General features: G+C 42.3%; 1 protein-coding gene across 5 annotated transcripts in view; it reads right to left on the reverse strand.

The window, feature by feature from the left end:
- spns2 (SPNS lysolipid transporter 2, sphingosine-1-phosphate) overlaps positions 1–12,874 on the reverse strand; it is a 57,139-nt gene that overhangs the window by 21,470 nt on the left and 22,795 nt on the right. For all 5 annotated transcript variants that reach the window (XM_061802774.1, XM_061802776.1, XM_061802775.1 and 2 more), the window contains 2 exons: positions 12,427–12,492; positions 17–153 (listed from right to left, as the gene is read on the reverse strand). In XM_061802774.1, coding sequence (XP_061658758.1) covers positions 17–153; positions 12,427–12,492 — 203 coding nt within the window. The remainder of the gene's footprint in view (positions 1–16; positions 154–12,426; positions 12,493–12,874) is intronic.

Consider the following 12,874-nt stretch of genomic DNA (forward strand, 5'->3'; position numbering starts at 1 on the left):
TTTCGCTCCAACTGACCTCTTTGCCGATGAAGGAACTCAGAAGCGTGACGGTGGACCAAAAGAAAATGCCGCAGCTCAGGATGGCCTTCCTGTTGAAGCGGTCGCCCAGGTAACCGAAGATGGGAGCTGCCACCATGAAGCTGCAGATGAACACTGTAAAAGCGATCAAAATGACAATGACACACTAGTAAATGTTTTCGAAACAGATGAGCGTTTATGCTCTCACAGACGAAACCTGACTTATTTCCGACTTTCCATAAATAATTCCTACAGCTTCTTAAAACCACACATTGCATACATCCCATTGAAAGTACCATAAAGGCTTTAAAAAGCGTTTGCTAATTGCTACACTGCAGTGAGTGAGACCTCATTATCTAGGATTTTAGTCAATATTTATGGGCAGGACAGGACCGACGCAAATAGATCTTGCAGATTTAGCATTTTTAATCTCCTCATGCTGACTTTCAAGCGTTCTTGGAGTAGAAAGGGCAAATATGTTGTTTTTCTTGACAGTAGCAGGGGAGGAAAGGAGCCAGGCTGCTGTTTTGACACATTGTCGGCATAAAGATGTAGCGGAGGCCAGAGACAAGAGGACAGGGGAGCACGTTATATAAGATACGCGCATCCCAGCCTCACCGAGACTCAACAGGACGAAGGACGGGAATCCGATTATGTCAACATGTGATATGGCATAAAAATAAATAGACGTCCTTTTTATGACATCATACAATATCCAGCAGGAGCGAGTTACTCTCTGACGCCAGCTCAGGTTGGCCATTTGCCACACGGTTAGTTCAGTTTGCGCATCGTCTCCGTGAAGTGCCGTGCAATGGAGAGACCGACGGGGCGTTGGCCCCCGGGTATCCGAGCGAAGGCCTCTTCTCATTCGGATACTCATAAGTCATAATTGGAGCGCTCGTAAATAAAAAGACATTTGGATATTAAAAGTCTCACTGACGGGCATTCCCAATATTGCACCTCCTTGTTCTCGCCTCTAATTTCCTGCTCCTCCTCCCACTCGTCAGTCTCCATCATGAGAATGTGCTGTAAGTGGTGCAGAGCGATTGTGTAACGCTAAACGATTCCAACCAGCTTTACCAATCGACACAAACACAGCAGCTGTTCCACGAGGGGTTTTAGGAGACAGGGGCCACGAAGCATTAATCACTGTTTAGCAGCTTGTGAAAAACACATCTTATCATTAATGGGTTGATTTGAAATCATTAGCAAGGTCTCACATCACCATCTCCCAATGTGTCTTCATTTTCCGGGACTTAGCAATTTGTTGGTTAGATGATGAGAGTAGCCATTCTTAATGACTCATTATCACCTCGCTGCAATGTCCACACGCACGTTGGAACAAACTCAGGCCCCCTTGACACCGTGTTCACAATTATGCGGTGTTAACCTTGTTAGTTGTTTTGTGCGCTGATTTCAAAGCACAGCACAAAACCTCTGTGTGTGTGTGTGTGTGTTTGGACAAGGACGTGATAATTACACTGCCCTGCTAAATAGACGATTTTGATGCGTTCTCACTCTAAGTGTACCCGAATGCTCATTTTCACGCTGGGGGCTTTTGCAGTATCATCATGTTTTTCTGCTGAAATAGATGCAATGTGCAACACGCAGATTGGATCTAGAACTATGTTTTCAAATAATCATCCATGTGATGAACCATGGCTGATGAGAACAGCTGTTTGCCAAAAGTTCTCGTAATAAAAGAAATTTGGAAACTTCATGTGTTGAACTGCATTGAATTGATTGAAATCTTCAGCCATTTGTTGAGATGTTTGGATTTTTCAGAATCGATTAAGTACATTTGTTCTCTTGTGCTGTATGATCCTGAATAAACAACCTTTAAGCATGCAGCCTGACAGCACAAGCCACATTCCACATTTGTCCACCATTACTTTCCTGTTTACTCACTCTAACGGGACACATCCACATGTTTGTTTGATCTTCACAAAGCTTTCAGAGATAAGTCGCAAATGATCCACAAATTCAATGTAAGAATATTAAAATTGTACTGCGGATGTGATCGGACAACCCAAACAGTTGTATGGATGTTTATGCTGCAGTGCAGAAGGGAGGAAAACTAGTTTGTGAGTTTCAAGTTGGGTAAAAAGCTCAAACCTTTTGACTCATCGATGCATTATTAACTGTGTAAAATGTTTGTCTACATAGCTATACATTGGAGAAGCGTTATTAAGTTATCACAAAATAAAATTATTATGTAGCTCTCCATAAATAATGAATAAAAATCTACTGAGAATTAAAGCATTTAAATAGTTCCTGAGTAAAAATTATTGAAATATAATTCAATGAGCCACCAACAATGGGTTCCCCTTTTGTAACAAATTGAAAAAAAAAAAAAATGCCCCGCACTCAGTGTCGGACATGTTGTGATAAATCAAGTGAGGCATACAACGAGGAGTGGCAAACCTGATTTGATAATACAACTCAAATTTCAAATAACATGCATGCTTGTCATGGACAGGAGACGGTGAAATGCATCAATTATAAACAATATAGAAAATGACATGACTGACAACATGGCTATGTTAGAATACATGACGGACAGAATAATGAATATAACGGCAACTCTGAAGTCAGACATTACTTAACCTAACTGCCAGCCATACCGATTAACATGGATATTTGACTTCTGAAGCAGTCAATGGCATTGAACGTCTTCAGAGAAAAAAATGAGTCATTTAATTCAATCAGGACATTTTTTTCAATAAATGAATGAACGAAGAACTTTGTCCAACTATTATAACAATGTTCTGGTTTCGGGATAGCATGTGCAGAGTTAGTAACTCTTCAAAAGTACCATGTAAACATTTTTAGTCAGGCCAACAGGGGGCACCCCAAATGCTTTGTTACAGTCATTTAAAAAGTTCACAACACTTTTTTGAGCTTTTAAATTGGAGCTCATACTTTCAGATCAACTAACTCAGTTAGTTAGTAAAAAAAGACACACACACACACACACACAAAAACAGGAACATCCAGCTCTTGCTTTGATCGGCCAGCGGCTCAATAAAACCTCATGAGATGACTCACCCCTATGAATACGAGCCGTAGGAGGAAATACAGACACAATTCAGTTTGATGTTTAAGCATGTGCCGTTTACTCGCCGAGCCGTTGTGCAAACACTTTGGCCTGTGAAACGTGACCCTCACCTGAAGACCTGAAGCACCTGTGAAGCTAAACATTTGATTATGCGCTGTTTTTGAACTCGTCCGCATTGAATCAGAACATTTTCATATCAGAACATTTACATAGAGAGTTTTTACTTGGCCTACAAGCAACGAGTTGCATTTGAAAAAAAAGTTGAAATGGGTTCGGAAACAAAGCGAGGGCAAAGGAACAGCTTTACTCTGCTTTACCGGGTCCAGAGACACTTTTGAAGTTGACAAGATTTGTTTTTGAGCTGTGTCTCTTTTAGCAGTTCTGGGTTTATTTTTATATTACAGATAGTAAATCTACTTCAGACACACGTTTGATTCTGTTGAAAAGAAAATACCATCAGAGAGCTGGACTGAGCAAAAGAACAATTACTGCCGTGTAACTACAAAGATGCAAACCTCTGCCAGGCTCGGAAGATTATAATCTGCATATGAGTGCAATTTTTATTTTTACATTGATACGTCAGAAATATGCATTGATTAAAACACTTAACACTCTATCAAGTCTCTAAGGCAGTGGTGTCAAACTCATTTTTCTCACAGGCCACATTGTAGTTCAGGTTTGTGGAACAAAAATATTTAATCATCTCATCATATTTACATCATCAATTTATGAACTAGTTTTGGAATCAGAAATCACGGGTAATGTGTTTTTCAACTATTCACGTTTGGTAACACAAAAATGCTTGTAATATCTCAGCTTTATCATTTATGATATATGATTATGGTACAGATTTTTACAAGAATCGTGGAAATTGACACTCTAGATCTGACTTCGCAAGCCATATAAAATCATGCGGTGGGCCAGACATGGCCCACGACCTTGAGCTTGACACCTGTGCTCACAGGGGTTTATTATATAAAATACTATTCACAGTGAAAGCTAATATATCAATAACACCAATGGAAAATACGCCATGTGGCAATATCGTTGCACAGAATTTTACTAAATTGTGGCCAAACGTTCATAAAGTGTAAATTGCAAAAAGTTCCAAAAAAGTGTAATGGAATGGTTTCTTCCTCGCCACAGGGACCTTCACACAGTAATGCAAAGTTGGCAGTTCATATTGTGTGCTGGATAGTGTAGTACTGTGTTGAAGGACACGGGAACATTTGAATTCAGGGGTGGATGTATGCATGTGCCATCTGTCCACAAAGTTTTCTGGAAATCAGTGGAGCAGTTTTTAAAAATCCCATGTCGCTAAAACACAAACCACCACTTACAGTGGTGAAAAGAGCTATGTGCCAATTACTTTTCTCCGGTGGACATGATCCCCTTCAACCTTAAATAAATCCGAATTGATGTCAGTGCTAACACTCCTTTTTTTTTTAATGTCGAAGTGAAAAGCGTGGTTCAAATAATAACACTGGTTGTCACCTGAGAGTCTTCTGTCCAAGCTGTGATGTGCGGATTTCGAAAGATAAAGGGAGAAGCGTATCCCATGCCAGTTGAAAGCACCGTGGAGCTTTCGGTTGTGGAACCTGACCGTCAGGACAGTCAAAAGCGGGGGCCGACAGCTGAAGGAATTTGACCGTTTGCACCACAGACAGACACAATGTGAAGAGTCGAGAGAGACGCGCGCAATAATATGGAGGTCTGTACGTGTCTGCAGGCTAGACGCCGTCAATCAGCCCCATTTTTAGCCGCATTGTCCTGTTCACAGCCTGTTTCTGTGTCAGTGGTTATCCCATCACAAATTCTTCCATGAATGCGGGAGCCTTCCACACTTTCAGTCATTATTACAAGCTTGCTGCAGTGGGAGTCGCTTATATGAAAACCGTGTATGATGAGATCCTCACTCTTGTGTTGATTTCAGCATGTGTTAACAGTGTTAAAAAAAAAAAAAATCTGAACCCAAAAAGCCCTTCAAGCTCACTGTGCACAGTCAATGAAACAAGCAAGATTACACTTTTGCTATTCTGGGTGACGTCTGGTTGTAACCATGGCAACGCTGTATAAAGCTGTTAATTTTTACACAGGATGAGAACAGCGCACTCATTATTACACCTCGATCAATAGCTGTGCGCATACAGGAAGCCTCCACACTGCGGACAATTTTATTAAGTTTAGGAAAGTCAATTGTTACAGTACCAGAGCCCCCCAAAATTCCAATAAAGCCACAAGTTATACACGTTCAATAAATGATGTCACGTACTCGTTCTTTACACCTCTTTGCAAAATACAAGCATGCTGACTGATTATGTTCATTTTATTTTTGACCTGTGATCTGAGAGCCAAGATCATTCCGACTTTAGCAGTCTGATATTTTTGTGTGGTGGTTCTGGGTTCGAATCTGAGTTCGCTCCCTGCTGTGTCGTATTTGTGTTCTCCTGCGCTTGCACGGGTTCTATCCAGGTATTAAGGCTTCTGCCCACATTGCAAAAACAAACATTTGAGGTCCATTGAAGACTAAATTGTTCATGGTGCATATGTACGTGTGAATAGTTGTTTGTTTGCGGATAGTTCCAGATGACAGCATAAATAAGGCCCGTGGGGCAACTTTATATAGACGGACATTTTTAATGAAATCAAAATAGCAAGGTCGGTTTCCTGCCACTGTGGTTATGAAAGGTAGGTTTACTGAAGGGTGTGTAAATGCAACACTGTTTATTTTGGGTCAGGGGCCTCATAAAAGCAACTGTGGTGCGTCTCTCTGCCCTGTCAGAGTAAAATTAGCATAAAGTGTTTTTGCAAAATGTTTGATTCTCATCTGTCTGTCTACATGACATATATGAGACACACACACACACACTTAACAAAAGGTGTTCTGTGCACAGAGGGTGCAGGGTGTTGTGTGAAGTGTATAGTTAAGAGTTAGTTTCTTCCTCTAATGATTAATGGGATTGCCCGTGGAGCCTGTGACACATCCATTCGGATATTCACACATATCAGGCTTCTACCTTCGGGAATCCCCTTCGTGTGGCGCCCCATGTCTTCCTGCATTCCCCGAATTTCTGATTACCACAAATCCCCCCCCCCCCCCGATCCCCCTCTGCTCAGTCTTGACCGGTGTTGGATTACCAATCTGTTGAAGTCAATATAGAGCCTGGGAAATACCTTTGCAGCTCCTTTTTCGCCTGGATCTGAACAGTTAATTCCCACAGAAGCTGCAGTCAAATGCACCCAAACTCCCACTTAAACCCTTTTTTATTGTATCCGAACTTCCCACTTCTGTAAGCTAATAGCTGGTGCATCCCACAACCGCAGTCGATCCAGACTAACTGCTTGTTGTGAGAGCTGCAGCTGGGGGGAATTACACGTCGCTACAAAAGGCAAATCGCCTGGCAAGAGTGTGCCGCGACTTCATCTTTGGCTTATTAGCAGCTCACTTCAGGTCCAGAATGGTGTTCAAGGCTGCTGGAATAATAGAAACATTATTTTTCGCAGGGATGCATGGCAGATTACAAAATAAATAAATACATGAAAAATCCTGCCGAGCACCTAAATGCAGAGCCCCCAACCCCACCACTTTCCCCCCCTGGAGTAGCCAGCGTAATGACAACGACAGCCAACCCTGCATGTCTGAATTTGTGCAATCCTTGTTGTTACGCTAATAGGATGTGAAAAATGGCACCCGCATACTCATTGAGCAGCGGTCCTACTTTTGACCCTCACCGGCTGCACGTGCACTATCACGTCAAGTTTATGATTGACAGGAGTGTTTGTGTGTGTGGGTGTCCGTGTTCCTAATTGAAAGTCCCACTAGTCGGAGGGAATCGATCAGTTGCGTTGGTGACCAGTGCAAAAATAAAAAAATGTTGCCAGGAATTTTTAGTTTTATTTCCATTCAAAATTCAATTGCCTGTGCTCGAAATCAGACTTCTCACAAGTAACTTGGTTTGAGACAACTGTCATTGGAAAATTTCACAATTCATTTCAATTGAAATTTTGCTCGAAACAACGGAAAATTGCCTGAAGTGACGTTTCAGGTTATATAGCCTGCAATTGGCTAAGGTGAGCAGGGATATCCTCCAACTCAAAAACAGCTCTAACGACCCCAATGCGTTATAGAAAATTGACGGATAAAACGATGCATGTAATGGATCGGATGATGAAAAAAATGATTTGAAAGACTCTCCACCAAAACCAAAAAACTATAATTTAGATCTGGAGGAAGGTTATGATAGTAAACAGAAAGGAATGATTTAACTAAAAGGGAAATTGCATTGAATTGGATTGAATTTTTGGTCATCCCAGGCGTAAGTGTAAACCAAACTCAAATCGATGTGCTCACATGGCCTGTAGATGTGATTGTGAGTGCCAATGCTTGATTGTTTCTATGTGCCTTGCGATTGGCTGGCAACCAGTTCAGGATGCGCCCCGCCTCCTCCCTAATGATAGCTGGGATAGGTTACAGCACTCCCGCGACCCTCGTGAGGATAAGCAACAAAGAAAATGGATGGATGGATGGATGGATGGATGGATGTTAAAATGTGATAAAGATGAATAAGATAATAGCATGCTAGTAAATTGACTTTCCAATCCCAACTAGATGATCAATCATCAGCAGTGTTTTTGGTTCGTCGACACAAAATGAAAGAAACCAGCGTTCCAATCACAACCAGCAGCTGCCGTCCTGCGAGAGGCGGCCCATAAAAAATATTCCAGATATAAAGACACCCATGCAAGCAGGGTGATGTCGGTGAATCATCGGCCCATCATTCTATTCTGGTCTCCCCAGCAGAGGGCCACACTGAAAACTGCCGCGATGCAATTATCGGGCTTTGGGAATGAATAATGCAGGAGATTTTTAAAAAGAAAAATCTGTGACTGTGTATGAAGCAGCCACAGGTGCATTGTTCTTCTACGCTCCATTTGTCTCCATACCTGCATCTCTCCAGCTTTTGTAAGGTGTCAGTGGAGTGACAACAAGGCAAGAACAGCTGCCAAACTGCTGAGAGAGTCAGGACGAGCAGTACCAAGGGATAGTGACTCGGGCGAGATACAAAATAGAAATAGCCGTCCGTGACTGCTCAAAACAGCTGATCAAGCACTGATAGACTGACTTCCCACTGCAGAGAAAGAAACCGGAGACGCTTCTATTCAACCTCACATTTTTGATGAGCTATAATACCAACATAGTGACTACCACCTTGGGCTATATACACAAAGACTCTGGAAAAGCTTTTTTTTTTTTTTTTTCAGGTCACAAACACTCCATCCATACAATTTATTTTCTGGACCACTTGTCCTCATTAGCCGTTAAGTCCGAGTCCTGCTCCGAGCCCAGCTGATGCCTTCACTTTGCTGCCCTTACTGAAGATTTGCTTTTCTTCTCCTTTTAGCATTCCATCCTAATCATTTTTTTTTTTGTAAAGAAACGTGGCAAAAAACTCTAAATCTTGATGAGTCATATTTTAAATGTAATGTAATCAGTTTAGTTTAGACTAGGAATAAGACAAATATTCTTGGTAAGATTTGGTACTTCACTCGCACAGCACTGATGGAAGTGTTAATTTGTGTACTGTGTGTAAAGTATACTGTACTTTGAATCCCTTTCATCAACATATTGTTTCATTTTAGTAATAACACATTTCAATTAATTGGTTTTCATTAAAAAAAAAAAGAAAGCCTGTCTAAAAGGCCCATAAGTTTTGATATTTTGGCGGCGCTTAAGTTGCAAGTCCCCCGCAGCACCTGTGGCCTCATTCCTTAAGCTCACATAGCAGTCCAATGACAGATTGACACCATGTTATGAGCCGAGTGCTGTCATGTCAGTTGGCCTGTGTGTGTGTGTGTGTGTGTGTGTGTGTGTGTGTGTGTGTGCATGAGGGGGGGGGGTGCGTGTGTTTGTGTGTGTAAAAGAGCGTGCATGTGTGGGTATCACATTACAGGCAAGGTGGGCAGCCGTACTCAGAACAGGGCACAGACACTATGTGAGTTGTTTTGAGCAGCGGCTCCTCATCTGGCCTCTTCACATCCACCACGGCCACCTGACCCTGATATTGCTTCCAGTTGGGGATAATTACATTGCCATCTTACATGATGTCAGGCAATTAATCCTATTAAGACTTTATTTCTGATTTGCCCTAAAACACTTTGTGCAATACCTCGGGTGTTTGTGTAGCAGACGTGAATTTCTCTGTCCGGCCAAGCTCGAAATTCCCCTCAACCGAGGGTAATATCAACCAGGTGAACCACCTCTTCCATTAACCTTTCCTGCCCTCCACACCCTCGGGACTGGTCCGGTTCACAGCTGCGCGAGCGTGTCACTCACCTCAGGCAGCCGGAGGGCCATTAGAGCAGACCTGCCATTTCCAGCGGGACAGCTAAGAGGTTGTGCTGTTGTCTGACAAGTCCGTTGGGCTAAGGTAAGAGGAGCATCTCAGCATTGTGATGGATGGGCCCGAGAGCTCCAGGCTTAAAGATCAAGTTTTTCACTGACAGCTATGCACACCTCATCCTCCTCTTTACTCACATGCAAAATACCTCTTGTCAATAAGTGTTGTCTAAGCTGTTTCTGAAGCAGGGGACTTTGGCCGACTGACAAATAATGGAACTGCAAAGACTTGACTACCCAGTGCATTGTTGTATACATACCATCGGCGTCCTTTAAAAATCTTTATACTTATAAGTGATCTCCAAAGAGTTAAAAAAAAAAAAAAAATCTCTTTTCATGCATGGGAGAGGTCTAACAACAGAGGGGATCTCACAGCTCTTGGTCAAGGGCACTTTGGCAATGCTTAGGAAGGAAACTGCTGTCCCTCCTTCATGCAGAAACTCTCAGTTTCCCTGTACTCAAAAACCAAGAACTTTAGAAACCACATCATTTTTACTCACTGGTACTGAAGACACATTTGGATTTAGAGAACACAAGAGTAACAGTTAAGCATCATGTAAAACATGAAACTACTTACTGAGGAGCAACACATAATTATACAACATGGTGCATAATGACGCAATATCAGAGCCCTGGAGAAATAAATGGCTATTACTATGAAACTATACCAAAGAATTCTAAGCAGAAAAATGACTTTAAAACCTTGTGACTGGCTGGCAACCATCTATTTAATATACTGCTTATGCTCATAAGGGTCGCAGAAGTGCTCTAGCCTATCCCAGCTAACTTCGGGCAAAAAGACGACTACAACCTGCAGTGGTCGCCAGTCAGTCGCAGGGCACGTATCAACACCATCACCGAGCGGGAACTGAACCCACACTACCTGCACCAAAGTCAACCACTACACCATCACTGATGCCAAACACAAACTGCAGAACTGGAATCAGAAGTAATGTTTTAATACTGGGGTTTCGGTATTTTACACGCGGCAGTAGCCGATTTGTGTCATTGATATCTTGTCGTTGTTGGACTTTTCTGATGGAGATTGGGGCTGTATCATCTCAATGAAATCAATTATTTTTAGGCATTAAGGTAATAAATCACATCACCTCAATTCAAACTGGCAAGTGATCGTTTTGTATTTTCCCGAGATTTAAATCACATCTGAAAATTAATCCTCTTAACGCAGTCAATGTTTTATAGGCTCTCGCTCAAAGCAAGACCATGCGACTTCTGATTGGTTTCATGCTGGGCGGCCAGATTTCTCAAATGAAAGCCTATAAATGTTTTATTTCTAAAATAAAAAAATAAATCAAGTCCAAGAAGGCATTCTGAGTCAGGATTCTGGAGTTCAGCAGGTTATTATAAGTGTGAGGGTGACCTCGCAGCACAGGGAGACAACGCCCACTCCCTAACACCTCCGCTGGTGGTTTGTGTTCCGAGGTGTGCTGAAGCTGCTATGACAGAGGCAGTGAGGTAGAAAAGAAGACAGAGCAACTCTGGCCTGCAGGTGCTTACAGAGACTAGGAGTGCTCTCCCGGGGGATGCATGTTGGGTGAGGAGGGGGACGGCAAATACTGTAAACATATACATTCTGTATACACCCACACATCACCCCGTAACCTCTCCTTCACACCTAGGCTCCTGTGCTCAGACGAAGCCACAGATCACAGCTTGAACATCCCGCATTCCTCACTCTGTTGAGAGAAAAGGTCGTCTGGGTATCAGGGGCCAAGCGGAGTCTGAGCCACAACAGGCCAGGCAACACACGCAGGTCGACTACTTTTAGCCCTGGTGGCTGGGTCCCTTGCAGAGATGTGAAAATTCAGCCTCCGTGGAGGACGAATCAGGCATCACGAAGAAGGTGAAGTGTGAGTGAGAGAGTGAGAGAGCGAGAGAATCCATAACCCAATTATGGTCCAATGCAAACAGAAATAAGAGTCAAAAACTGCCCTACATTTCATAAAAATCTGGTACAAAATGTGCTGGCAAAGCAGAGTGATGATGATGTTGAGGTTTTCACACTTTGGCCTCAATTTGGACAATATAGTGTAGAAAATGTCAGTTGACAAGTAGGAAAGCGATAAAGGAGGAAAACCGGGCGACGCTAAAATGGAATTGGGTGAAAATTAGATTTTGATGAAATGTTTTGGGTTTTTTTTTACTGGAAAAAAACAACAGAATTTTTTTTTCCTGGAGGATATTTTTGTCTTCAAGACACCATTCAGGTCACCTCTCAGTTTGCGTTGGAACATCAAGCAAAAGAGGAAACACTGGGCTGTATTCTTTTACAAACGCAAGCTGGCCTGCTTGGCCTCAATGAAGCTTTGTGTACCAAACTGATGGTGTTGAAATGACTCTGAGGCCACGCTGAGACAAGACTGGCTCCTGTCCTCCAATAAGAGGGCTTTGCAAGATATCTCTCCCAAAAAAGCTGGATTCATTTGGGTGAGGATTGGAAGGAAACCCTGCCCTAAACTAAGGTGCACACACATTAAGGGTGCACGCTTGTCAGTATTCAGGAAGCAGCCTGCCTTGACTCCCAGTTTCAAATGTGTTTTCCTTTCTTGCACTGCTGCTGCTGCTGCTCAAGTGAGGCAGTGCTCCTCCCAAAACACCCAATTAAATATTATTTACTTTAAAACAAGACCTTTATAAAAGGAACACAATATCGATGCTACACTGCACATGCTTCAGCAACACAAAACTGAATTTTTCCCCCTGACCCAAAACATAGCATTGACACATCATAAAACATGTTTTAGTTTTCTAGAGCATACTCTGACCCTGACTACTTTTCTAATTAGCGCTTGAGGCAGTAGCGCTTGTTGTTGCCACAGCAAAAGCAAAATAGACTACATCTTGTATGTTTTTTTTTTTTAGCCTTTTGTACTGGACACATTGTAGACAACGTATTTGGACTTCTTCTCTAAAAGAATTATAGCACACATACCTGTTTGCAGCAAGGCAACTACGCTGTCCGACACCTCGTAATGCTTCTGGATGTCAAGCGCGACGCCTGCAAAACAGGAAAGGAAAATTTCAAACAGATTCATTCATTTGGAAAAGTGAGTCATCAAATACATTTGAATTAATACAGTATGATGGAAAAATAGCACGAATGAGTGAATAAGCAGAAATAACATCGTAATGAAGCTCTCCCTTCATTGACACAAACATCATTAGCAGTGGCCTGTTGTAATTGGGCAATTTACGCTTTAATGTCACTTCAAACAATGAGACGGTGCTTCAGACATGATCCTAAATATAGCTGACGGCTCCAATAAACCCGAAAGATGAACGGCAGCATCTAAGAGAGAACTTGCGAGGTCTTTGAAGGCATCCGAAGCCTGTTTCTGTCACCTAAGCTCACTTTTGCAAAAATGAATACGTTCCCAATG

Source organism: Syngnathoides biaculeatus, chromosome 18, assembly GCF_019802595.1.
Source record: "Syngnathoides biaculeatus isolate LvHL_M chromosome 18, ASM1980259v1, whole genome shotgun sequence".
Classification (NCBI taxonomy): Eukaryota; Metazoa; Chordata; class Actinopteri; order Syngnathiformes; family Syngnathidae; genus Syngnathoides; species Syngnathoides biaculeatus.